This window comes from Trichechus manatus, unplaced genomic scaffold (assembly GCF_000243295.1).
Source record: "Trichechus manatus latirostris isolate Lorelei unplaced genomic scaffold, TriManLat1.0 scaffold00069, whole genome shotgun sequence".
Classification (NCBI taxonomy): Eukaryota; Metazoa; Chordata; class Mammalia; order Sirenia; family Trichechidae; genus Trichechus; species Trichechus manatus.
The window spans coordinates 2,667,885-2,693,047 of NW_004444005.1; the positions used below are offsets into that span (position 1 = coordinate 2,667,885).

A 25,163-nucleotide genomic window follows, 5' to 3' on the forward strand; every position below is an offset into this window, starting at 1 on the left:
AATAGCTTACCTTAATAATAAGATACTAAAGCAACGGATAATATAACAATATAGTTACTAGAAATAGGATAATCACTGAGGTATATAAAGGGTAATATACGCTTGATGAGATTAATATATGAGTAGCGTTAAAGGCAAGGGGTATAGGTTTGCAGGGAAAGAACATATATTAAAACAGGGCATGATAGTCTAAAACTGGAGTCCACTTATAATAAAAAGTATGACTAGAATAACTAAAAAAATGACTGCAGGTATTTCTCTTCTTAAATTCCCTACCGTTCTATGAGATTAAGTCAGTAGAACTAGATAGATGACCTCAAAGACAGTAAGAATTAAACAAAGAGTAACTAGGTGTAAAGTTAGACATGATATAAATGATGTAGTATAGAATAGCGATAAGAAATACAATAATGAAAATAAGAAAACACAGTTCAAAGATTTCAGCTGTTTTCGTATGGAGAGTATACAGACCTGGTCCAGAAATCTTGGGAAATGTAGGCAGTATCCGTGGGTGTAGTCTTCTTGTCCAGGAGAAAAATGTTTGAATTTCAGTCCAAGTCTCTTCGTGGGCCGGAGGGTCAGTCAGATGCTTGAATTTTAGTTTTTAGTTTTTTGTTCAGCTGGCAAGTCCAAAAAGATTTATTCTTTTTCAATAAGCATAGTCTCCAGACGAAATAGAAGGTCATTTGGATATACTTGGCTTTTGAGTGTCAAATGCTTCTTTGACCCAAATCGTATGTAGTTAATTTGGCTTCATATAGTCTGAATCTTTTGCTTTTTAGTTCAGTCAAGCATAGGAGACCTACCGGGCAATACCTGCTCAAAAGTGAAGCTGAGAAGGCAGGAAGGGACAGGAAACCTGAACAAACAGACACGGGGTATAATGAGAAAGGGGGAGAGTGCTGACACATTGCGGGGATTGCAACCAATGTCACAAAACAATTTGTGTCTAATTTTTTGAATGAGAAACTGATTTGTACTGTAGACTTTCACCTAAAACACACATAAAAAGAAAAATTTTAGGCAATGCTACAAACTACAAAAGAAACTGAAATGTTGGGGGTTACTATTTTCTCTGATACTTTTCATGAAAAATCCTGGAAACAAATACTGGTGTATAATTTTTCTTAACTATATAAACATTCAGAATACATTATTTAAGTTTTAATTCCAGAAGAGCTAAAACTGCCTTTTTCCTTGTAACAGTTAACATTTTAACTGGGTAGAAGATAAAGTCAGCAAAACAAGACAGGAAACTTGAAAAAGACAAATAGAAAAAACCACGTAAACGTGCTTATATTTAACTTCACACAAGACGAACAGATGAGGAATCTAGTTTCTTTAAAGTAATTACTGAGATTCTAAATTATATCTATTTAGCTTACAGTGTTTGAATATGAACCCCAGACCAGCGTCCCTGTAAGGGAGGAAATCCAGGCTTATTTATGAAAAGTGTGCAAAGAAGCCTTTGTGCAGTTAGAAAATTGAAAGTAACTTTCCAGCCTGTTTCGGCTAGAGAAGCAGAAGTTAAAAGAAAAATTGTGCAGTTTAAAAATGGCAGCAGTATGTTAGCTCTGTTCACACAGACTCTAGTTTGGAAAATTGAGACCCTAGCTCTAGAGCTCTGATTACTTCACTTGCTGAAGATGTTAAATCCTAGTACTGAAAATCTCAGATACTAGTTTTGAAGGCTCATCTTCTGAAAATTCAGCTGCTGGAAACGCAGCAGGATGTACAGCTAGTGAACAAAGCAGAAGAGACAGAAGGAGCTGTGATAGGTGCCTGAGAAAGTAACTTTTATTACTATTTTATTAAACTTCAATATTGTGTATTTTGGGAAAGCAGTTTTACTGTTTTGGACGCCTCCTGGTACTAATCAAAAAGGTGATTTTTATTTTCTGATTTACTGCACAGGAAAAATTTAGTTGAGACATGTCAAAGTTGTCCATATGGAGCATTTGTCTTTAACTCTGTTTCTCCCTCTTAAAGATAGAATAGGTACGTGTGTGAATTCTAACATGTTTCAGAGACTTTAAAAACTAGAAGACACTCAAAGAGCGCAGAAGGGCAAATGTCACAACTCTGGGTTGCCCTTTGAGTAGCAGGATTATAATGTTTGCTCATGGATTGCATGAGTTCCCAAGGGATATCCTTCACTTTTGGATTTGTTATTCCTCATTTCCCTGGTTAACTAAAAGTGCACACCAAAGTCAGAATCAAAATGTCTGGACTTCTAAGTAGAAATGCTTAATCCAAACCCACAAGCAGACAACAATTTTTGCTAAAGTGCCCAGACCTGCAAGCGGACACACTTAACCTGAACCTGCAGGTGGACAATTAATTTCATCTAACGGTGTCCCGGTAGAGGGCAGAGAACCACTCTTGGTTGTTGTCTTGGGATCCAGGTACTCAAACTTGTGAGCGGAGAACCTAGACCCGGACTCGCAAGCAGACGAAGACTCAGCAAGTAGACTTACCTCTGTCAGAGCCAGAATAGGGAGAAAAAGGAAAACAAGTCCAGGCTGAATTAAGAATGAAAGTGAGCTAATAATGATGAACACAAGTTAATAGCATGAGGTACGCCAGTAACAAAAGTCAGAAGTCATCAGATGCAACAAACGGAGGATCCAAGAGGTACTCCCCCGCACAGTCCCCAAAGGTCCGTAGAAAAAGGAGAGTCCAAATGGCTCAGTGGATCCAAAGCCCATTTTCTCAGCTCTCAGGGGGCTGCCACAGTGTCTGTTGCCTTATTTTTCAGATGAGGAAACTGAGATTGACTTGGTTAAGAATAGACCGGTAGGCTGTAAGGCCAGGACTCAACCCCGTCTTCTGACCATTGTACTGTTCTTTTCTGTTACCCTAAGTTGCACTCAACAGTTTTTTATTGAACGTCTTCCATATGAAGTTTCCTGAATTAAGTGCATTGAGAAATGAATAAGACAACATCTAGCAGGAGAGAAAAGATCCATCTTGTAATGGTAAGACAGACAATAGTTGAGTGCTGGAGGAGGAAGTACATGCATAGTGATGGACCTCCTGTAGGGCGTCAGGGAAAGCTTCATGGAGGAGAGGCATTGGAGCTGATCTTGAAGTCGGATAGGCTTAGAACTTGTGGAGATAAGGGAGGGTGGACCTTCCAGATGGAGGGAATAAACCGAGCAAAAGTTTGGAGGCCAAGAGGAGGCTGTGTGTCTTGGGACATATATGTTTGTGTTTCTGGGAGGAGGAGAAGGATAGATAATCAGAGGAGGCAGCCAAGCCACAGATTTGAGAAGTGGTGGGTTGATGGGTATCTCATCTTATAAATGTGATACAGGTCATCGGGGAGAGGGAGATGAGGCCAGAGAGACTGGGTGAGTGGCTTCCAGTTAACTGAATGAAGAGAGGGCGAACTCTGTTTTCTGTCTCTGGCTGATTTTGTAATAATATGTTTTCACCAGTGAGGGCTGAAGCTCCTGTCGATTGCTGTTTTGTTCCAGTTCCAGGGAATGGGCCTCAGACTGCCGGCTTTCCTTATCTTCGCTGGCCTGGAGCTTTACAATAGGTCGTCTGACCTGTTTCTTCCTCTGCTTTTCCTGTTGCTCCACAGCCTGGTTTTTGTCAAAACTGCCAGGGATTAGAACCTGAAGTCCTGGATCTCTTACATAACTTTTTCCCTTCTTACATCCGCCAGAACCGCTCCTTTTCTATTTTCTTCCCTCTCTCCCCTCATTTTGGTAGCCAGAGTGGTGGCTGTTACTACCTCTGTTATTTTTGCATTTTAGGTAAAGAGATGTGTTGAGAGAGCAGAGGTTTGATTGATTTGCTGGGACTGTTTTTATAAATACTGAATCCTTACTTAGAACTGGGGAAGATGGAGGCGGAGGGCAGCTGGGAGGACTGTGTGAGGCTGTCTGCCTGGGAACCTTCTCTTCTTTGTCTCTGCTGTTAGAAGACTTTATCCTTTCACACCTTTTAGTGCCAGAGTGTGATACTGTGTCTCATTCTGAGGGGGATGTACTGACTCAGCATCTTTACAGACTGCTCTGCTGTCCATTTTTGTTAGCTTCCTAGGTTGCTGCTTGGAGGAGAGAACAAAACAGAGAAGCCCTTCAATCTGTGTGTGTACATATGTGCACACATCAGTGTATCTGTCTGAAAAAAGCTGAATGTATCTTTGAGGAGAGTTGGAATCTCACACATACTCTGAGACACAGGTCTCAGAGTCTGGAGATGAGAAAGAGGTGGGCAAAGGGAGTCTCCCTTCAATCCTTCAGTGAGTGTGTTACTGCCTGTCTGTATTGCTGGGCTGAGCAGAGTCAGAAAGTAGGTTAGCACTGGGGGTGGGTGAGGGTGTGGGTGGAGGGATAGCAGGCAGGGTGGAGACATGGCCCAGTTACATAAATGCAGGGAGATAACATCGAGCATTAAACCTTAGCTCTTGGACACTCCCCACTTCCTGTCGGGGAGAACGGGTGGAATCTGGCTAGAGGTGATATAGGGGCAGGGAAAGATCTTTAGAGGATGCTGTCCTGGGCTGAGAGCAGTGCCGCTGGAAAGGTGGATAGATGGTCCTGATCCTCCACAAGAGCAGAGTAAACACTGTCATGTGTTTGTGTATATCTTTGTTGTTACTTCCAGGATTCTGGATCTGTGCCTCCTTGACTAGGGTTCACGGATCTTCATAAAAAGAGACACACTTCAGAAAAAGGAGATGGTTCTGGGGAGAGTGACAGTAGTTCTTTTTTATGCCTTTTCCTCATGCGTTCTGTTAACTACTGGAGTCTACTAAAATTACCAAAGTTTAAGAGTAACTTTGGGGAGAAGAGTGAAGGAACTTTCTCTATACATCCCCAGTGCCACAAACGCCTCAGGGCTCCCAGGATATATCAGACCCTAAGCAGAATCACAGTATGGTCAGAGCTGGGTTTTCTTAATTCCCTTGGCATACAGAGTTGTGCCAGTGTGTGTGGAAGGGCTATGGAAGGTGGAGGGAATGGGTCTGGCAATACTGAGTGAGAGAGAAGCCCATTCCACCCCTCCCTGAGGCCAGCTCTCTGAGAGTGAAAATCTCTGTGTTGATGCACTTCTCTAACCAACCTTTCTTTCTACTAGATTATCTTTGCTCTGAAATAAACTTTCTGCAGTTTATCAGACCAGTTTAGAGTATGGGACAGGTGCTTAATTCTGTTTTTTTTTTTTTGTGTGTGTGTGTGTGTTATTATTATTTTTTACTTTGTTTTTTATTGTACTTCAGGTGAAGGCTTACAGAACAAATAGTTTCTCATGAAACAGTAGTACACATATTGTTTTATGACACTGGTTAACAACCCCACAACATGTCAACCTTCTAACTTCTCAAGCTTTTTTTTGGTGAAAATACACATAGCCAAAGATACACCATTTCAAAAATTTCTACATGAACAGTTCAGTGACATTGACGACACTCTTCCAATTGTGCTGCTATTCTCACTTAAGATGAAGACTTACAGAACAAAATAGTTTCTCATGTAACAGTTACTACACATGTTGCCCTATGACAATGGTTAACAATCTCACAACACATCAACAATATCCTTACTCAACCTTGGGTTCCCTATCACCAGCTTCCTTGTCCCCTTCTGCCTTCTGGCCCTTGTCACTGGACTCCTGTACCTCGTTTAGTCTCATTTGGTTTTACGGGGCTGTCCAGTCCCAGGCTGAACGGTGAACCTCGGAGATAACTTCACCACTGAGCTAAAAGGGTGTCTGGGGGCACAGGTGCTTAATTCTTAGGTTGTAACCTCTTTGGTTTTAATCAGGTAGGAGCCTTGACTTAAAGCTTTCCCTGGAGAGGAAACGGAAGACGCAATAATTAAGGGACACTGAGCAGGGTTCTGTTAAGGGTGATGTTGAACAACGTGATGAACATAATTAATGTCACTGAACTGTACATGTAAAGACTGTAGAAGTGGCAAATCTTTTATTACCTATATATTTACCACAATAAAAAATGAAATAAAATAATTTTTTTTTTAAAAGCGTTCCCTGGGACATTTAGTTCTAACCAAAGTGAGGCATTCTGTTTAGAATACCCTGGAGTGTAGGGCCCTGTCCTTTTCCCCTCTCCCTATCATGGAGAGAACCCTACATTTGTTACCTTTGCTTGTCTCTGCAGACCTCGTCACTTCTGTCTCCCCTGTCTCCATCTTCCTTACCTCTCTGTTGGCTGGCCTACTGTTGTATGGACTTGTACATGATGAATTGTGAACTTGTAGCTACATGTAGTGCCCTTGGGTACTTGGAGGGAGACACTTACCACAAGGAACCAGATTGCTTAGGTGAGTACCTTATTGAGGAAACAGGTAAAAAAAAAAAAAACTTGCTTCAGTTGAGGTGGTCTGTTGAATTTCTCAAGCCATGGGTATGAAAAGCACATGGGCCTGGGTGGAGCTCCTTGCAGGATTCCATGTAATTGTCTTATTCAATCCCTGAAGAGAGCATAAAGGATTTGATTCGCTACTTGAGGCACGAGGATGAGACTCGAGATGTGCGGCAGCAGCTGGGGGCAACCCAAATCCTGCAGAGTGACCTTCTACCCATCCTTATCCAACACCACCAGGATAAGCCTCTCTTTGATGCTGTTGTCAGGTGGATTCCCCAGCCTTTTATGTTTTCCCATGTGCCAGCCTTTGGTGTTCAAGCTGGCAGGTTTTGGTATTTGTGCTTGGTGAGGAACTATACAACTTTTCCTACCTTCATTACTTCTGCAGGCTGATGGTGAACTTGACACAGCCAGCCTTGCTCTGTTTCGGCAGTGTGCCCAAGGAGCCCAGCTTCCGGCACCATTTTCTGCAGGTGCTAACTTACCTGCAGGCCTACAAAGAGGTGAGGCTTTCCTTCAGAGACCCTGGGGCAGAGTTTCAGGGGAGTAGGAGAGGAGTGAGCAGGCGCTACTTAAGGCCCATTCCCCTATTTTGTAGGCCTTTGCCAGTGAGAAGGCTTTTGGAGTCCTCAGTGAAACCCTGTATGAGCTGCTTCAGCTGGTGAGTCAGTCTCCACCTTAGAGAATCCACAGGCCAGCTGGCACCTTGCATCTCCTCCGAGCAGAGCCCCAGACTGGGCATTGTAAGGAGATGCTGAGTTTGGAGATGTGATTCTAGTCTTTGGGGATATGGTAGTCCAATCTATAGCCTCTATCTGCCTCAGGACTGCTTGAATTCCTCCTCTTCTTGCTTCTTAATGCTGATTCTCCTCTGTGCCCCAGCCCTCCAGCCATGGTAGATGCCACCTGCCTTCCGCAGGGAGTCTCTTCCTCTTAATCTTCTTCTTGTCACCAGGGCTGGGAGGAACGGCAGGAAGAGGACAACTTGCTGATTGAACGGATCTTGCTGCTGGTCAGAAATATTCTCCATGTCCCAGCTGACCCTGATCAGGAGAAGGTGAGAGCCTTGGGTAGTCTGAATTATGTGCTGGTTGGGTTTAGGTGCCCTTTTTAGGCTTCTCTGTCTTCTGACAAGGCTGGGGGAAGAACCTTGGTCATGGAACGAATGAGTTGGAGATCATCAAGGCAGGGCAGTAGAACTGAATGACCTCCCTTTCTCCCCTCACCACTCACTGCTCAGAGTATCGATGATGATGCCAGTGTCCATGACCAACTTCTCTGGGCGATTCACCTCAGTGGCCTGGACGACCTGCTCCTCTTCCTGGCCAGCTCACCCGCTGAGCAGCAGTGGAGCCTACATGTGCTAGAGATTATCTCCCTTATGTTCCGTGACCAGGTGAGACCCTGTCTCCTCCATCCATGTACTTTCCTGCTCTGTGGCCAGAATTGTTCTTGTAACAACAGCTGGATTATCTCAGGTATCTACAGGTATAGCAGCCATGTCATGAGTATGGGTTCTCATCAATGGTCCTGTTTTGTTCACTCTTTCCATCTGCAGTAGAAGTGAACTGAGGATAATGAATGATCGTCCTTTTGACTCTTCACTCCTTTTTGCAAATCTAGAACCCTGCGCAGCTGGCAGGAGTAGGGCAGGGACGCGTAGCTCAGGAGCGGAGCACAGATGTGGCAGAACTAGAGGTGTTGCGCCACCGAGAGATGGCAGAAAAGAAGACTCGAGCCCTCCAGCGAAGCAACAGGTGAGTGGCAGAGAGCTGCTCTACTCATGTTCCCATTCCTGCATTTGGGATGCTGAGAGCCTTGGGCCAAATTCTTGAAGACAATGTGACTGGATAAAAACCAGAAAAACCGTTGGTGTCAAGTCGATTCTGACTCATAGCGACTCTATAGGTCAGAGCGGGACTGCTGCATAGGGTTTCCAACGAGCAGTTGGTGGATTTGAACTGCCCACCGTTTGGTTAGCAGCCGAGCTCTTAACCACTGTGCCACCAAGGCTCTGTGACTTGACAACGTTTTACAATTATAACATGCTCCGATGTGCTAATGAAAGAGAATGGGAATGAATCTTCCAGAGAATTAAGGAATCACCCTGAACTTTTTTTTTCTACAGGCATTCTCGATTTGGGGGCTCCTACATTGTCCAGGGGCTGAAATCCATTGGGGAGAGGGATGTCATCTTTCACAAAGGTCTTCACAATGTGAGTCTGCTCACACCTGGGGTGGGAACATTGTGGAGTTTAGGGCCTAAGAAGGGTAAGCTTCTCTGAAGTTAAAGCTTCCGTGTACTTGGGTATAGAAAGTTGGAGGCAGTAAGAGAAATAATGCCTTTGGCATTACATGTACTAAAGCTTAGCACCAAAGGGAGAGAACCTTCTAAGAGTTTCTTCTGAGAAAACTGTAGCACCAGAAATCTAGAAAGAGCTGCAGGGGGAGGGTGGTGGCTAGGAGTAATTCTAATTCCCCATTACTCACCCTCAGCTCCAAAACTACAGTTCAGATATGGGAAAGCAGCGGCGAAGGGTACCTAAATGTCGCCAGGCTGCCCGGGAGCTGTCCTCTGAGCGCCGCTCTGCCCTCAATGTGCGACTCTTCCTCAGAGACTTCTGCTCTGAGCTCCTGGAGAACTGTTATAACCGGCTCATGGGCTCAGTGAAGGTGAGAGCCTCGGACGGGTACAGGATGTGTGGAGAGGTGAACAGGGAGGCAGTGGCATCAATGGTGGGTAAGAGGGGCAGCCTAGGAGGAGCTCATGGGAGGCTGACCCTGGCATGTGGACTAGTAGGTGGGAAGGGTTTAGGGGCCCCTGAGAAATGGTGAAGATGTCAGGAGGGAATGTGTTATTGGCATGACGAAAAAGGCTCTGGAGAAATTGCCCAAGGGGAAGAGGAAGGAAATAACGGAGAGACCTGAGAAGACTCGAGAGCTGGACATTGTGAATCCTAGAGCATTACCATGGTGTCCAGGGTCCACCCCACCATCACAGGACAGGAAGAAGTTAAAAGCTCTGAGGTCATGAGATGGCCTTTTTTCTCTGGACTTTAGGATTACCTACTTCGGGAGAAAGCTCAGCAGCATGATGAGACCTACTACATGTGGGCCTTGGCTTTCTTCATGGCCTTTAACCGAGCTGCTGCCTTCCGGCCAGGCCTAGTTTCTGAGACCCTCAGCGTCCGTACCTTCCACTTCATAGAGCAGAACCTCACCAACTACTATGAAATGATGCTGACCGACCGCAAGGAAGCCGTCTCCTGGGCACGCAGGTGAGTGGGATGAGTTTTAGGGTCAGAGTGGGGATCTTGGCCAGACTCTGAGTGCCTGAGTTCTGGATATGTTATCCCTGTTTCAGGGTTGAAGTGATTAAGCTGGGGAGGCAAGGACTGGGTGGGTCATTCTGTTTTCGGTGGAATAGATTTTTAGGGGGGTGCTGTTTCCATGAGCCAGTGCCCTAAGTTATCTTCCATTTCACCCCTTTCCCAGGATGCATCTGGCTCTGAAGGCCTATCAGGAGCTGCTAGCCACACTGAATGAGATGGACATGTCCTCAGATGAGGCTGTGAGGGAGAGCAGCCGCATCATCAAGAGTGAGACCTGACTTGGTCCCTGTCCCTAGCCTTCCCCATCTCTTGACCAGAATCTCTTCTCAACTTCGTCCATCTCTCCTCCTCCCAAGCTTTCCAGACCAGTCCCTTCATTTCTTTCTCTTCCCCTTTCCTAGACAACATTTTCTATGTGATGGAGTACCGAGAACTATTCCTGGCACTCTTCCGAAAGTTTGATGAGAGATGCCAGCCCCGCTCCTTCCTTCGTGACCTGGTGGAAACAACCCACCTCTTCCTCAAGATGTTGGAGCGATTTTGTCGGAGTCGCAGGAACCTGGTGGTGCAGGTAATGGGCAACCCCAGGATGTGGAAAGAGCTGTAGGGGAGGATAAAGGACAGGGGACTCTTTCTCCTCACATTTTCTGCAGCTTAAGCTCATCTGTTAGGATTACTCTACACTAAGAGAGCAAAAAGGTTTGTGTTGCCGATGCAAGTCTACCATAGTTTCATTCTCACATTAACTTAACCCCTAATATACCATAAGTATCTTAATTCATTCAGCAAACATTAATTGAATACCTACTATGTGCCAAGCACATAGACCCTGGGGATTCATAATTTTAGAGTTTAATAATTATGCTGTAATATTTCACAGTTACACATCAGCAGCATTGTAGTGAGACGGAAAGAGCCTTAAGGTCAGAAGGTCTGGGATCTAGTCCCATATTATTAGTCACTGCTCACATCAGTCTCCAGATCCCTAAAATTGGAATTATAATATCTCTCCTATTAAAGGATGTACCACGAGCCTAAAATGAAATAATAGATGAAAAGTATGGGACAAGACGAAAACTTCAAGGAATTTATATCCTGGAGACACAGGGACTTTGCTTTGTTAAAAAAAGAAAAAAGGTTTTACACCAGAACCTTCCTATAATTCTACTACAAAGCTTAAAAATTCTATCAGAACTGGACCTGAAAGAGACAGTGGTACTAAATGAGTCTTTGCTAAAAGGTATATTTTTACACTCAAGGCTCTATTGTGTTATCAATAATAGTAAAACAAAACAAAAAACCATTGTTGTCAAGTCACTTCCGACTCACAGCGACCGTATGAGATGGAGTAGAACTGCCCCGTAGGGTTTCCGAGGCTGTAATCTTTACGGAGCCAGACTGCCACACCTTCCCACTGCACCACCAGGCTCCTTATCAGTAATAATAGGTGCTATCATTTATTGAGTGTTTACTGTGTGTCAGACACTGTGCTGAGGTTTTCATGTAATTCCTGTGACAGCCCTAGGAAATTTGCACAGGGAGGTTAAGTAACTTGTTCAAGGTCTTTCTAGTAAGTGGTTGAGTCAGACCCCAACTCCAGATCTGCTTGGATTCCAAAGCTTATGCCCTTAACCTCCCGTGTGTCTGATTGTAAGTTACTTGAAGAGAGCATGCGTTTTCTTTACTGTGGACCCCAAGGGCCTCCCAGTCCATCTTATTTGCCTTTTGAGGACCCACACCAAAAACTGGTTCACAGCCGTGACTTGAGGGGAGGCAGGATTTGGGTATTGACTCTCACTCTCTTGCTTTTTAACAGAAATAATTATAGGTTAAATTTACATAGTGCTTCACATTTTTCAAAGCCTTTTCGTGTAGAGTTTCTTATATTCGATCCTTATAGCTAATCTGTTTACAGGCTTCTGTTTAAGATATCACTGCTTTTAGGAAACCTTCTCTGGTGAGGTTCCTGTGTTTTGATATGACATCTTATTATAGCCCTTATCCACACTGTAATGTCATTACCTATTTATTGATCTGTCTAGTTAATTTATTTTGTAATAGGGCCTCTTGGCCCTCCTGCCATCTTTACATGGTTCTTTCCCCGTAGAACAAACGAAAGAAGAGGAAGAAGAAGAAGAAGGTCCTAGACCAGCCTGTTGCTTCTGATAATGTCCCATGTAGCCCAGAGGAATTGGAGGCCATGTGGCCAGCACTGACTGAGCAACTACAGTGCTGTGCCCAGGTAGGTGGTTGCAGAAGCCCTGTCTTTCTTGAGGGTAGTGCTCTGGGTAGGCTGTCTGGGTTTCCCTCCTCTCTGCTCCCATAGCCTTATCCTTCTGTAGGCTCCTGAGCTCAGTTTGGACTCCGTTGTTCCCTTTGACGCGGCCTCAGAGGTGCCAGTGGAAGAGCAGCGGGCAGAAGCCATGGTGCGGATCCAAGACTGTCTCCTGGCTGGCCAGGCCCCACAGGCCCTGAGCCTCCTGAGGTCTGCCCGGTAAGAACCCTGCCACACCCTCCTAGACCCAGGTCCTGGGCTTTTGGGGTAGGGAAGCTCTCGCTGTGGTACAGGGTTCTCAGTTTTCAAAAGAGAGATGTTCCATCAGAATCCTGGGGCTCAATACTGAGCAGTGGGTCCTGGGGAGTTTTTCTTGGTTTGTTGGTTGTTGTTTTTGATAACAACCAGAAAGCACAGTTAATCAGGAAAAAAAAAAAGATAACCATTATTAACATTTTGATGAGTAACCTTCCAGAGTGTTTTCCCCCCTTTGTGTTGTATATAGATACATATATACTTTCTTTTATGAAAATGAAATATTGCACATGCTGATTTATTTTTCACTTCTCAATATATTGTGAGCACCATTTCTCATCAGGTATGTTTCTATAAGAGAGTTGTTAACGGCTGTAAAATACCATTGTGTGAATTTGTACATTTGCTTAATCAAGCGTCAGGCATTTAGATTGTTCGCATTTTGTTCTTCTGTGATTTTCATGGCCGTGTGGCGTATAAGGAAAATTTTTCCTCGAGTTTTTGTTTCATCTTTGGGGTAGCAATTTGCATTCTCTTTCTGGCTGACAAATGAAATAAGTCTAAATTACTTCTCCCAGGTCAAATTATACCTCAGATTCCCTCTGGCTAAAGCCTTTTTTCTCTCCGTGCCCCAGGGAGGTGTGGCCAGAAGGAGATGTGTTTGGCTGTCAAGACATTTCCCCAGAGGAAGAGATCCAGCTGCTGAAACAAATCCTCTCTGCCCCACTTCCCCGTGAGTTTCCATTCCCTTCACACCTGTTTCCTTCCAGCTCTTCTCTAGCATACTGGAGATCCAATCGTCCCCACTTTTTCTACAGGACAGCAGGAGCCAGAGGAACAAGGGGCAGAGGAGGAAGAGGAAGAAGAAGAGGAAGAGGAGGAGTTGCAAGTGGTCCAGGTGTCGGAGAAAGAATTCAGTTTTCTGGACTACCTGAGACGGTGCGTGCCGAGAGGACTCAGTTGGTCCCGGGGTGGTGACTGGAGCCCTGAAGACAAGCAGTGTCTTTCTTGTGCTGACATCCTCTCCCTCCCTGTGTTGTCACAGCTTTGCATGCTCAACCGTGGTCCGAGCCTACGTGCTGCTGCTGCGGAGCTACAAGCAGAATAGTGCCCACACTAACCATTGTGTTGTCAAGATGCTGCATCGGCTGGCCCATGACCTCAAAATGGAAGCCCTGCTTTTCCAGCTCTCACTCTTCTGCCTCTTCAATCGTCTGCTTAGTGACCCTGCCGCTGGGGCCTACAAAGTGAGGGAATACCACGGAATGGGTGTCTGGAGGAATATGAGAGTCCTGGGGTGGTAAAAGGATAGTCTTCAGGAGAGAAAGGATGCTGAGGGGTGTCAAGGGCTGGGAGATGAGAGAGCTGTGAGGGAACTGCATGGGGAAGGATCTAAGAGAGAGTGTGAGTGAGGAGGGGGAGCTGGGAACAGATGTAGAGAAAATATCTATAGGACCAGGTTTATGTATACATTTGGTCCAGAGGCCTCAAAACAGCCTCCCTCTCCTACAGGAGCTAGTGACTTTTGCCAAGTACATTTTGGCCAAGTTCTTTGCATTGACTGCAGTCAACCCAAAAGCCTTCGTGGAGCTGCTGTTCTGGAAGAACACAGCTGTGGTTCGAGAGATGACCGAGGGCTATGGCTCCCTGGATGGCGGGTAAGCTTGAGTCTGGGGAAAGATGGGCAGTAAGGGTGGACATAGTCACGGGCTATCAAAGCTGGAAGAGCTTGCAGATCATCTGGTCCAACCTTTCCTTCCGTCTCATAGGTGAGGAAACAGGCCCAGGTGAAATGCTTTACCTAAGGTCATTCAAGAGAAGAATAAGGGCTGGAGCCTAAGTCTTCTGGCTAATTTCCTCCTGCTTCACTAGCATCACCAGCGAAGGGTTTATTCTGCCAGCCTCTTTCATGAGGTGGTCACTGTTGGGAGTGCGCTGGCCCCCAGAGAGAATCCGTATGTGCTGTGTCCCAAAACATGCTGGGAAACCATAAGGATTCACAGAAATGTTTATCTCTTTCCCATGGAATCTCAGCTCCTCTCCTTTCTTTTCCCCATAATGCCCTCAGTCCCTGCAGTGTGAGGTTCCATAGGCCCAACCTGGAAAATCTCTTAGTTTGAATTTTGGGTTCTTAAGTGGGAGGAGAGTGAGAGGAAAGAAGCACGCCGTCGACCTCTGCTAACTCACTCCTTTGAGTTACCTGCATCGCCCTTCGTGCTATTCCTCTAGTCTTGGTGACTTTTTCCTTCCAGAACTGAGTAGAGAGGGCCTTTGGTTTCCTCCTTTTGGGCCAGAAACCTACATGTTTCCCTTTGACCCTTCTGTCATTAAGGTCTTCCAGTCGCAAACCCACTATGTGGAGTCCAGAGGAGGAGGCCCAGCTTCGGGAACTGTACCTCGCCCATAAGGATGTGGAAGGTAGGAGGCGTGGAGATCTGAAGAGCTTATAAGGAAAGCAGCCTGAGCTCTAGGGCCCCTCTTTACTGCCTCACTCCTTCTCCAACCCAGGTCAGGATGTGGTAGACGCCATCTTGGCACACTTGCCTACTGCTCCTCGAACACGCAAGCAGATCATCCACCATCTGGTTCGGCTGGGACTGGCTGACAGTGTCAAGGACTTCCAAAGGTAGAGGACATACTCTGGAGGAAATTGGGATGGGGAGTCCTCTTTTCACTCCCTGAGCCCCATCTTCTACTATTCACCTCCCTGAACAGGAAAGGAACCGATATTGTGCTATGGACAGAAGATCAGGAGCTGGAGTTGCAACGGCTTTTTGAGGAGTTCCAGGATTCAGATGGTAAGTGACGTAGAAGTTCATGGAACCTCTGAGTTGAGAGCTAAGCTGTCCATTTTTCTCCCTCCTGCCTCCTGTTTTCAAGGAAGGCTTATCCCATTTTTCCTGTCCATTTACTATATATGAGGTGTCATTTTTGGGTGAATTGAGCTAGATTCTTTCCAAAGACCTCTGATTTTCTTTACTAATCCCTTTCCCATATTGCTGTTGGGAAGTCACACTTTTCTTCTCTATAGATGTCCTGGGTCATATAATGAAGAACATCACAGCCAAACGCTCACGGGCCCGAATAGTGGATAAGCTGATGGCCCTGGGGCTGGTGACTGAGCGGCGGGAGCTGTATAAGAAACGCCGGAAGAAGTTGGCACCCTCCAGCTTGGTAACAATCTCATCCTTGCTCTGCCTACATGGGCCACTGCCCCTGAAGTGCTCCTCAGAAGTAACTCACGCAGATTCTCCCTATCTCAGGCTGTTCTGGTAGCCTTGCCGAGTGGTTAGGTTCTCCCAGTGGGGTGGACAGAAACCAGAGGACTCCACTTAGTTCCTCATCTTGCCTCCTTTTTTCATTTCCCACTCCAATGAATTTTAGCCCAGTGGAGAGGAGTCTCTGAAAGATTTTTGCCAGGAAGATATCAAAGAAGAGGAGAGCCTGTCAGAGGAAAATTGTGAAGATGAGGAAGAAGAGGGCTTGGGAGTAGATCAAGCCCAGGGTAGCTCAGTCCTCCCAACTGAAGACCTTGGGCAAAACCTGCTTCAGGAAGGTGACGGCTTGGGTCGGGAGAGATGTCTCAGATGGAGGCATTGGGAGAAGGGGCCAAATGTAAGTTTTCCTCCTTCCCTTAGGCTTTTCTGCTCCCCTCCTATGGCTCCAGAACTGCCTGATTCGAGTAGCAGATGATCGGGAAGAGGACAGTAAGTGGACAGAATGATGGTTTTAGGAGGGCTGGGGCACTGGCGGCTGTTGGCAAACTGGTCGTGGAATGGAGGACTAGTTCCATGACTATTGACCCTGTCCCAGGCTGCTCCCAGTCAGTTCCCTTGGTGCCATTGACAGAAGAAAATGAGGAAGCAATGGAAAATGAACAGTTTCAGCAGCTGTTGCGCAAGCTAGGGGTTCGGCCCCCTGCCTCTGGGCAGGTAAGCACACCACTTACATTGCCAAGCAGGTAGTCATTAAGGCATGTTGGTTCTACCTCCAAAATGCATTCCTTCCTCCTCATGAGTGCATTTGCCTTGTCATATCTTTTTTTTTTAAATGACTGCCGTTATTGAGTGCCTTCTATGTTGTAGACCTTTTACATTAATTTTTTATATTATTATTGTACTTTAGATGAAGTTTTACAGGACAAACTAGCTTCTCATTAAACAATTAGTACCCATATTGTTTTGTGACATTGGTTACCAACTCCACGGCATGTCAACGTTCTCTCTTCTCAACCTTGGGTTCCCTATTACCAGCTTTCCTGCCCCCTCCTGATTTCTAGTCCTTGCCCCTGGGCTGGTGTGCCCCTTTGGTCTCGTATTGTTTTATGGGCCTGTCTAATCTTTGGCTGCAGGGTGAATGTCAGGAGTGCTTTGTCATTTTTGACCAAGATTCCTGCAGCAGCTAATCTTCCTCTCTCCAGGCTTTTCTTTCTTTTTGTCCATCTTCCATGCTGCCCCAGAGTTATGCTTCTAAAATATTGTTCTGACTATGTCACTCCCCTGTCTAGAGCACTTGATGTTTCCCCACTGCTTGTAGGACAGAGTCCAGAGTGGCATGCTGGGCCTTGGCCCATGGGCCTTTGCAGCCTTGCGACGCCACCCACATATCTACTTTACACCATAGCCATCCTATATTACTTCCGATCTTCCAAAAGCAGACCTTTTTATGCCTCCAAGTGGTTGATCATGCTGCCTCTTCTACTGGAAGGCTCTGTATACACACACACATACACATACCTGTCTTTCTGATGAACCCAACCTTTAAGACTCAGCTCAGTTGAGGTAGAAGACTACCTCTTCTGAGTAGCAGTTCCTGTAACCCTTTAACCCTTTAAGCAAAAATAATCACTTTGGCAGCTGGGACTTGTTCATTCCCTTGATATATCCCCAATTGTATGGTGTTACAGCACATCTGTTCTTTCTCCTATTAAATCGTGGGTTCCTTGAGAGCAAGGATCATGTCTTATTCACCTTTCAGTCCCTAGGATGCATTCATTTGTTCATTCAATTAACAACTATATTTACTAGGAACCTCTTAATATAGCAGACATTGTGCTGTACATTAGGTATATATTAGATAAGTGAGCAATAAGAGAAATTCACAGCCCTCGTAGATCTTCACCACCAATGTAGGGTCATATTTATTCAGTGAATGCTATCAAAATCTGGCAAACTAGACAGTGATCCTTTCCCGTTGCTGTTATTTTCACCTTCTTTGCCCCTGTAGGAAACCTTCTGGCGAATTCCAGCCAAGCTAAGTCCCACTTATCTCCGGAGAGTAGCAGCGTCTTTGAGTCAACGAAGGGAGGAGGAAAAGCTGCACCCAGAGCTAGAACTTGAAGCCCCTGGAGAGCAAGGGCCTGATGAGGAGCACCGAGCACAAGCACTGAGGGCCCTCCTGTTAGCCCGTAAAAAGAAAGCAGGCCTGGCGTCCCCGGGAGGTAAGAGCAGGACTGCTCGTCTGTTGAGTACTTACTATGTGCCGACCATGTTGGTCTACAGGGCTGATAGGGTATTTTCAGGAAGTGAGTGCCCAGTTCCCTAATTTTATACCTCTTATGGCCATTTCAGAGGAAGGGGCTACTGATGGGAAAGAGCAGCTGAAGGCAGCACCCAAGAAGCGACAGCTGCTGGACAGTGATGAGGAACAGGAGGAAGATGAGGGCAGGAACAAAGGTCGGCATTCTGATTGGGACCTACTTTTGTCTTCGTCTCTCTATCACTCTTTTGTTAAATCCTGGAGACAAACTCCACCACCCTCCTTCCCCCTCAATGTATTTAGATATTCTTTCTCTCTCCCCTGTCATTCCTATAGCACCAGAGTTGGGAGCTTCAGGAATCCAAAAGAAGAAACGGTTTCACATTGAGGATGAAGATGAGAGCGACTGAAGATCCAGAGCCTAGGGGTAGAGACAGGCTGGTTTATAGATGATGAATTTAAGTCAGAGTTGGGAGGGTCATATAGGAGCCAAGAACACTCTTACTGGACCGAAGCAATAGATTTAGGGCCCAGGAGTTTCAGGCAACAGGGTTGGACTTCTCTGCACCCATCTTTTGTTTCTCGCAGTTTTATCGATATGCCCTGGAAACTTACTCTTCTTATCTCTCTATACTGGTGACTGTGAGAGCCCCTTAGCTAATGAGTGAGTGAGTGAAATATAGAGGGTACCCTGGACCCCCTAATTGGCCCGTTCCTTTTGGCTTTCTGCTGGAGGTGGGTCACAGCACCAGACAGGAACTTTATGACTTCATGATAGGTGGGGATTTTGCACCATTTTTAAGAGGCAATAAATGCCCCCATACTCATTTCCTTCCTACGATCACCTCCTAGACCCCAGATTTAGGCCAGTTCCTACAGTTGATGTAGGATTGGAATGTAGTAATCTCCAGCTGATGAATGTGTTTGTGGTTTGCGTTGAATTAAACAAGTAAAATTAAAAGTAGCCACCCTTGGTCTGGCTTGCCAATCTGTCCAAGTCCCCCAGCCCTCCACCTGCTGTGCTCTTGGAAGAAGAACTGTACTTAGAGTTAAAAGAGATTATCAGCCCTCCCTTTTCTTACGCCTTCCTTCATAGAATACACAAAAACTCACCTCAAGATCCTTTGTCTAGGATAAATCTTTAGGGTAACCATATTATGCAACAGGAAGAAGCCCCTGGTAACCACTAATAAACCTCTGTCTCTATGCATTGGCCTATTCTGGATATTTCATATAAGTGGGATTATAACAATATTTATCCTTTTGTGTCTGACTTATATCACTCAGCATAATGTTTTCAACGTTCATCCATGTCGTAGCAAGTATCAGAACTTCATTTCTCTTGAAGGCTGAATATTCCATTGTGTACATATATACATTGTACATATATACCGCATTTTGTCCATTCATCTGTTGATGGACACTTGGGTTATTTCTACCTTTTGGCCATTATGAATAACGCTGCAATGAACACTGGTGTACAAGTATCTGAGTTCTTGCTTTCAGGTTTTTTGGGTATATACTTAGAAGTGGAATTACCAAATTCTATGCTTAACTTTTTTTTTCTTTCTCATGTAAAATGTTTCTCATGGCACTTTTGCTTATTAACTTCTTTAGTTGAATTTTTCTGACATAAATCCAAAACCAAACCCATTGCCATTGAGTTGGTTCCAACTCATCATGACCCTATATGACAGAGTAGAACTACCCCATAGGGTTTCCAAGGCTATAATCTTTATGGAAGCAGACTGCACATCTTTCTCCCATGGAGCAGCTGGTGGGTTCAAATCGCCAACTTTTCAGTTAGCAGCTGAGTGCTTAACCACTGCGTCATCAGTGGTTAACTTTTTGAGGAACCACGAAACTGTTTTCCACAGCAGCTGTACCATTTTACATCCCACCAGCAGTATATGAGGATTCCATTTTCTCCACATCCTCGCCAACACTTGTTATTTGGTGTATGATGTTAGCTGTGGGTTTTCCGTAGATGCCATTTATTGTGTTGGGGAAGTTCAGTTCTATTCCTAGCATTGTTTTTATCATGAACGGGTGTTGGATTTTGTCAAATGCTTTTTCTGTGTCAATTAGGATGATCGTGTGGTTGGTTTGTTTTTTCCTTCATTCTGTTAACATGGTGTAGTACATTGATTGATTTTCATTTGTTGAACCTCTCTTGCATTCCTGGGATAAATCCCACTTGGTCATGGTGTACAGTCCTTTTAATATGCTGCTGGATTCCTTTGGCTATTGTATTGAGGATTTTTATGTCTATTTTCATAAGGGATATTGGACTACAGTTTACTTGTGGCATCTTTGTCTGGCTTTGGAATCAGTATAATGCTGGTCTCACAGAATGAGTTAGGAAAGGTTCCCTAGTTGTCTTTTTTTTTTAAGAGTTTGAAAAGGCATGGTGTTAATTCTTCTTTAAACACTGCGAGAATTCATCAGTGAAGCCACCTTATCCTGTGCTTTTCTTTGTTGGAAATTTTTGACTATTAATTTGATCTTTTTATTTGTTATAATTCTATTCATATTTTCTATTCTTGAGTCAGTTTGGGCAATTTGTATCTTTCTAGAAATTTGTCCATCTCATCTAGGTTACCTAATTTATTGGAGTACAGTTATTTAGACTATTCCCTTATAATCCTTTTTATTTCTTAAGGTCGATAGTAATGTCCCCACTTTCACTCCTGATTTTAGTAATTTGAGCCTTCTCTTTTTCTTGATCAGTCTAGTTAAAGGTTTGTCAGTTTTGTTGATCTTTTCAAAGAACCAATGTCTAGTTTCATTGCTTTTCTTAATTGTTTTTCTATTCTCTGTTTATCTTCACTTTAATATTTATTATTCTCTTCCTTCTGCTTGCTTCGAGTTTAGTTTGCTCTTTTTTAGTTCCTTAAGGTAGAAGGTTCCATGTGTGTTTGAGAAGAATATGTATTCTGCTATTGTTGAATGGAGTGTTTTATATGTCTATTAGGTCTAGCTGGTTTATAGTGTTCTTCAAGTCTTCTATTTCCCTGTTGATCTTCTGTCTAGTTGTCCTGTCCATTATTGAAAGTGGAATATTGAATCATCAACTCTGATTGTTGAAATGTCTATTTCTCCATTCCGTTCTGTCGGTTTTTGCTTCATATATTTTGGTGCCGTGTTGGACGGTGTATATGTTTATAATTGTAATACCTTGATGATTGACCCTTTTATCATTACATAATGTCTTTCTTTGTTTCCCATAACCGTTTGTCTTAAAGTCTATTTTGCCCGATAGTAGTAGAGGCACTCCAGCTCTCTTTTGGTTACTGTTTGCATGGACTGTCTTTTTTCATCTGTTCACTTTTAACCTATTTGTGTCTTTGAATCTATAGTGACTCTTTTGTAGACACATATTGCTGGATCAGAGATTTCCTTAAACCCCTGGAACCAAAAACAAAACAAAAACTCCCAGTCTTTGCAGATGAGTTCTGTGTGTGTGTTGGGGCACACCTTCAACACTCAGTCAGGCAGTTTACAACTCTACCTTAACCTTCACTTCCTCCTTGCACAGAGCCTGAAGATCAGCAAGAGGTGAGAGCTAGGGCCTCCTCAGCTCTTTTCTGAGCCTGAGCTCAGCCCTGGCATGCGTGTGGCCTTCTAGATTCCCAGGAATATATGGGAGCTTTTCAAATCCCTTATTCCCCAGCCTTTTCTTCAAGACTTTTCAGTTAATTGTTTGCCCCCGTTGTTATCCCTCACGCCAGGTGGTAGTGGCTAATACGTTTGCCTTTAAACGTTTTCAATAAATGCTCCCCGCCCCAGCTGCTTAGGCAAAATAAAGGCAAGTCCTTTTAGCTGGTCCTTCAGGGAACCACCAGACAGTTGAAAACAACCAACCTCAGTTCTTTCATAATAGGGTGTGTTTGCTCCCTCTAGTACTAGGTACAAACCAGGGATGCAGGCTGTTGTTTTCAGGGCCACCGCCAGGTTGGGGAGCAGAGAGAATGGTACCAGAGTAATTTAAAATATTACAGAACTCTTACCAAGATTTATCTCTTTCTTGAGTAAGTGTTCCCCTGGTTTCTATAAGCTTTTGATTAGATTCTGAGCTCCAAAAAAGTTGATTTGGACTTTTTTGCCAGCTTATCCATTACTTTTGTGGAGGGACAGATTTTGGAGTTCCCTGCTCTGTCATCTTCACAGGTAACGTGTTTTGATTTTTGCTTTTATCTTATCTCTTTTACTATTTTCTCTAACTTCAGGTTTAATTTATTATTTTCTTTTGCTTCTAAAGGTGTAAGCTTCTATCAGGTTGGCAAGCTTTTTATGTAAAGGACTAGATAGTAAATATTTTAAGTTTTGTGGGCCAAGAGGAAAAATTGAGGATATTATGTGGGCAGAGGCCTATCTGGGAGGGGGGTTGGGTAGTGGCAGGCAGGTAGGGTGCGTGCCCTGTGCGCCACTTGAGGTGGGGCACCAATGAACAATTTCTATTGGCCATCACAATTTCCATCGCCCGCTGTGAGAGATTATTCAGCAATTTAACACTAATTGCCCTAGGCGCTATTTTCCATAGATAGGCCCCTGTTTGTAGGTACTTACATAACAAGAAAATAAATTTCCGCAAATTGTTTACTGAATATCAAAATATAACAATAATTGAGTACAGTTTTTTGTAATGCGTGTCTACTAATGTGAGAAGAATGGCATTCTTTTCCTTTAGGGTACAAAGTTAGTATTCCCTATCAACCAAGTTTATAACAAATACTTACCTGTTAATGCTGATTTGTAACGAGATTTTACAATTTCATCCTTGAGAATATCTTTTCACATACAGATAGTTATCTGCCAAATGCTGGTATCAGGCCACTTGCTTCTGATTTTAACTGAGCATATTCATCACTTGGGAGGCATTTGTAGAATTCTGTTAGAATCTTCTCTTGCTATTTTCTTTAACATGTCAATACATCACAGATTAATCACTTCCGTATTAATCACTTCCGTTTGAAGGCTAGGGAAGCCTCAATTACACAGTTAAGTGGATTTTGAAATACGGAAATTTCCTTTGCACTTGCATTGAGGTCTGAAAAATGTTCCTGAAACTGTAGTTTGAGCTCAGAAAACATATCCACTGCAAGTTTGTATAGGAATGGAGATCTTGCTTCTTGTTTTAACTTTTGACAGCACAGGAAGTGTTTAAAATAGCTTGAAATTACCTGTAATTACAAACAGAATTAGTTTTTGAAATGACTTTTACACAGTGTAAGTTTTCTATGTAAGCTCTATTTTGCCTTGTAATTTTAGGTTGAATTCATTAAGAAACCTTATCAAGTCTGCAGCAAAAGCTAATTTCTAGAGCCATGTAGTGTTCAGTAATAATGGTCGAGGGCAGTTCTTCTACAGAAAAAGTTCAGTTTTGACCCTGAGCTCAAAAAACTGCAGTCAGACTTTATCACTACTAAGTCATCAAACTGCTGGGCGGTAGTGCAAGTCAGGATATCCAGCTTTTATTTTTGACAAAATTCATTGAACTGACAATGGGTAAGTCCATCAGGGCAAATGAAGTTCGCTGCTAACGCTACTGGTTCAATAACAAATGACAGATTCAAACATTTTTTGCAAAGTATCTGCTTATAAATAATACAACGAGTGGATAGAGGTGGAATCATGACACAGTGTGAAGTATGTAACCAATGTCATTGAGCCTACATGTAGAAACTGTGAATGGATGTATGTTTGGTTGTGTATGTTGCCACCAAAAATAAATGAAAAATAATAATGAATAATCATAGGCTTTAAACACCTTCCACAAACTTAGTAAATTTGTCCAACTAAGCTGTATTCTGTGCCATACATACTTTTCCCATCATCTGTTGTAATACATGTTAATATATTCTGCTTCACGTTGTGTTGAATTAGTGTTTACTCAACGCCTATGAAAATATTCTGTAGTTGTTCAACGCAAACTATTCATAGCGGCTAAGTCTTCAGTCACTTCATACTTGCCATCGACTCCTTGAATAAACAGCTGAGCAGTATTGATAGCATCTATCCACTCATCAAGAGACAAGGAAAATCATTCAAAATCATTTGCCTTGTTTTTTAATTGGCTACTGATGCCGCTTCTAATCAACTTTTTGAGCGGCTCTTCTTACCAAAAGGCTAAGAATTTTAATAAGTTTATTTTCTCTGGACACATTACTTTGAATACTGCAATCAAATACAGTTTAATTAATTCATTATTTGTAAACAGCTTTCCTTGCTCGGCTAACAAATGAGCCACTTGGAAACTTTTGTTTGCAGCCCCATTTTCATATCTTATTTTTGTGAAGAAATTCTGCTATGATGAGATACTCCTTTTTAAAATTTCTAATTGCACTGTTTGTTGCTTTCCTGTAAATTGAACATATTATAAGGAGTGCTTAGTCTGGAAATGACAGCATAATGCATTCTTTTAGCACAGTGTCATGGATTGAATTGTGTCCCCCAAAAATACATGTATCAGGTTTGGCTAGGTCATGATTCCCAGTCTTACTTGATTGTCCACCATTTTGTCATCTGATGTGATTTTCGTTTATGTGTGGTAAATCCTAATCTCTGCCTGTGGTTAATGAGACAATATTAGATTATGTGAAAGAGGATTAGGATGGGATGTAACACCCTTACTCAGCTCACGTCCCTGATCCAATGTAAAGGGAGTTTCTCTGGGGTGTGGCCTGCATCATCTTTGTTTTTTTTTTGGTTTATCTGTCAATTTATTTAGGTATTTGACATTTTTAAAAAAATTTTTTTGTTGTAGTTTAGATGAAGGTTTACAGAACAAATAGTTTCTCATTAAACAGTCAGTACACATATCATTTTATGACATTGGTTAACAACCCTACAACATGTCAACACTCTCCTTGACCTTGGAGGACCTTTTTTTTGGTGAAAATACACATAGCCAAAGTTACACCATTTCAAAAGTTGTACATGTACAATTTAATGACATCGATTACATTCTTCCAGCTGTGCTGCTATTCTCACTATCCTTTTCCAAATTATTCCATCACCATTATCCTCAACTCGCAGCCCCCTAGGCTTCGCATCAAACCTTTTGAGTTGCCGTTGTCAATTTGATCTCACATAGATAATTCTTTTTTTTTTTGGACCTTAGATGAAGGTTTGCAGAACAAATAGTTTCTCATTAAACAGTTAGTACATATATTTCCCTATGACAATGGTTAACAACCCCACAACATGTCAACACTGTCCCTTCTCAACCTTGGGATCCCTATCACCAGCTTTCCTGTCCCCTCCTGCCTTCTAGTCCTTGTCCCTGGACTGCTGTGGCTTATTAGTCTCGTTTTGTTTTATGAGGCTGTCCAATCCCCAACTGAACGGTGAATTTCAGGAGTGACTTCACCACTGAGCTAAAAGGGTGTCCGAGGTCCATACTCTCGGGGTTTCCCTAGTCTGTCAGGCTAGTAAATCTGGTCTTTTTTTGTGAGCTAGAATTTTGTTCTTCATCCTT

At 43.5% G+C, this 25,163-nt stretch overlaps 1 protein-coding gene across 1 annotated transcript in view; it reads left to right on the forward strand.

Annotated features, from left to right (window-relative positions):
- TIMELESS (timeless circadian regulator) overlaps positions 1-18,838 on the forward strand; it is a 30,435-nt gene extending 11,597 nt beyond the window's left edge. The window contains exons 2-29 of the mRNA XM_004379918.2: positions 6,137-6,299; positions 6,456-6,609; positions 6,732-6,846; positions 6,942-7,004; positions 7,299-7,400; positions 7,584-7,739; positions 7,967-8,100; positions 8,472-8,559; positions 8,840-9,016; positions 9,404-9,621; positions 9,839-9,942; positions 10,077-10,246; positions 11,783-11,917; positions 12,018-12,169; positions 12,841-12,938; positions 13,024-13,144; positions 13,251-13,452; positions 13,718-13,863; positions 14,538-14,623; positions 14,714-14,831; positions 14,921-15,003; positions 15,237-15,379; positions 15,590-15,761; positions 15,844-15,912; positions 16,019-16,137; positions 17,432-17,645; positions 17,776-17,880; positions 18,020-18,838. Of these exons, the coding sequence (XP_004379975.1) occupies positions 6,203-6,299; positions 6,456-6,609; positions 6,732-6,846; positions 6,942-7,004; positions 7,299-7,400; positions 7,584-7,739; positions 7,967-8,100; positions 8,472-8,559; positions 8,840-9,016; positions 9,404-9,621; positions 9,839-9,942; positions 10,077-10,246; positions 11,783-11,917; positions 12,018-12,169; positions 12,841-12,938; positions 13,024-13,144; positions 13,251-13,452; positions 13,718-13,863; positions 14,538-14,623; positions 14,714-14,831; positions 14,921-15,003; positions 15,237-15,379; positions 15,590-15,761; positions 15,844-15,912; positions 16,019-16,137; positions 17,432-17,645; positions 17,776-17,880; positions 18,020-18,093 (3,615 nt within the window). The 5' untranslated portion in view covers positions 6,137-6,202 and the 3' untranslated portion in view covers positions 18,094-18,838. The remainder of the gene's footprint in view (positions 1-6,136; positions 6,300-6,455; positions 6,610-6,731; positions 6,847-6,941; positions 7,005-7,298; positions 7,401-7,583; positions 7,740-7,966; positions 8,101-8,471; positions 8,560-8,839; positions 9,017-9,403; positions 9,622-9,838; positions 9,943-10,076; positions 10,247-11,782; positions 11,918-12,017; positions 12,170-12,840; positions 12,939-13,023; positions 13,145-13,250; positions 13,453-13,717; positions 13,864-14,537; positions 14,624-14,713; positions 14,832-14,920; positions 15,004-15,236; positions 15,380-15,589; positions 15,762-15,843; positions 15,913-16,018; positions 16,138-17,431; positions 17,646-17,775; positions 17,881-18,019) is intronic.
- Positions 18,839-25,163: the final 6,325 nt, after the last annotated feature.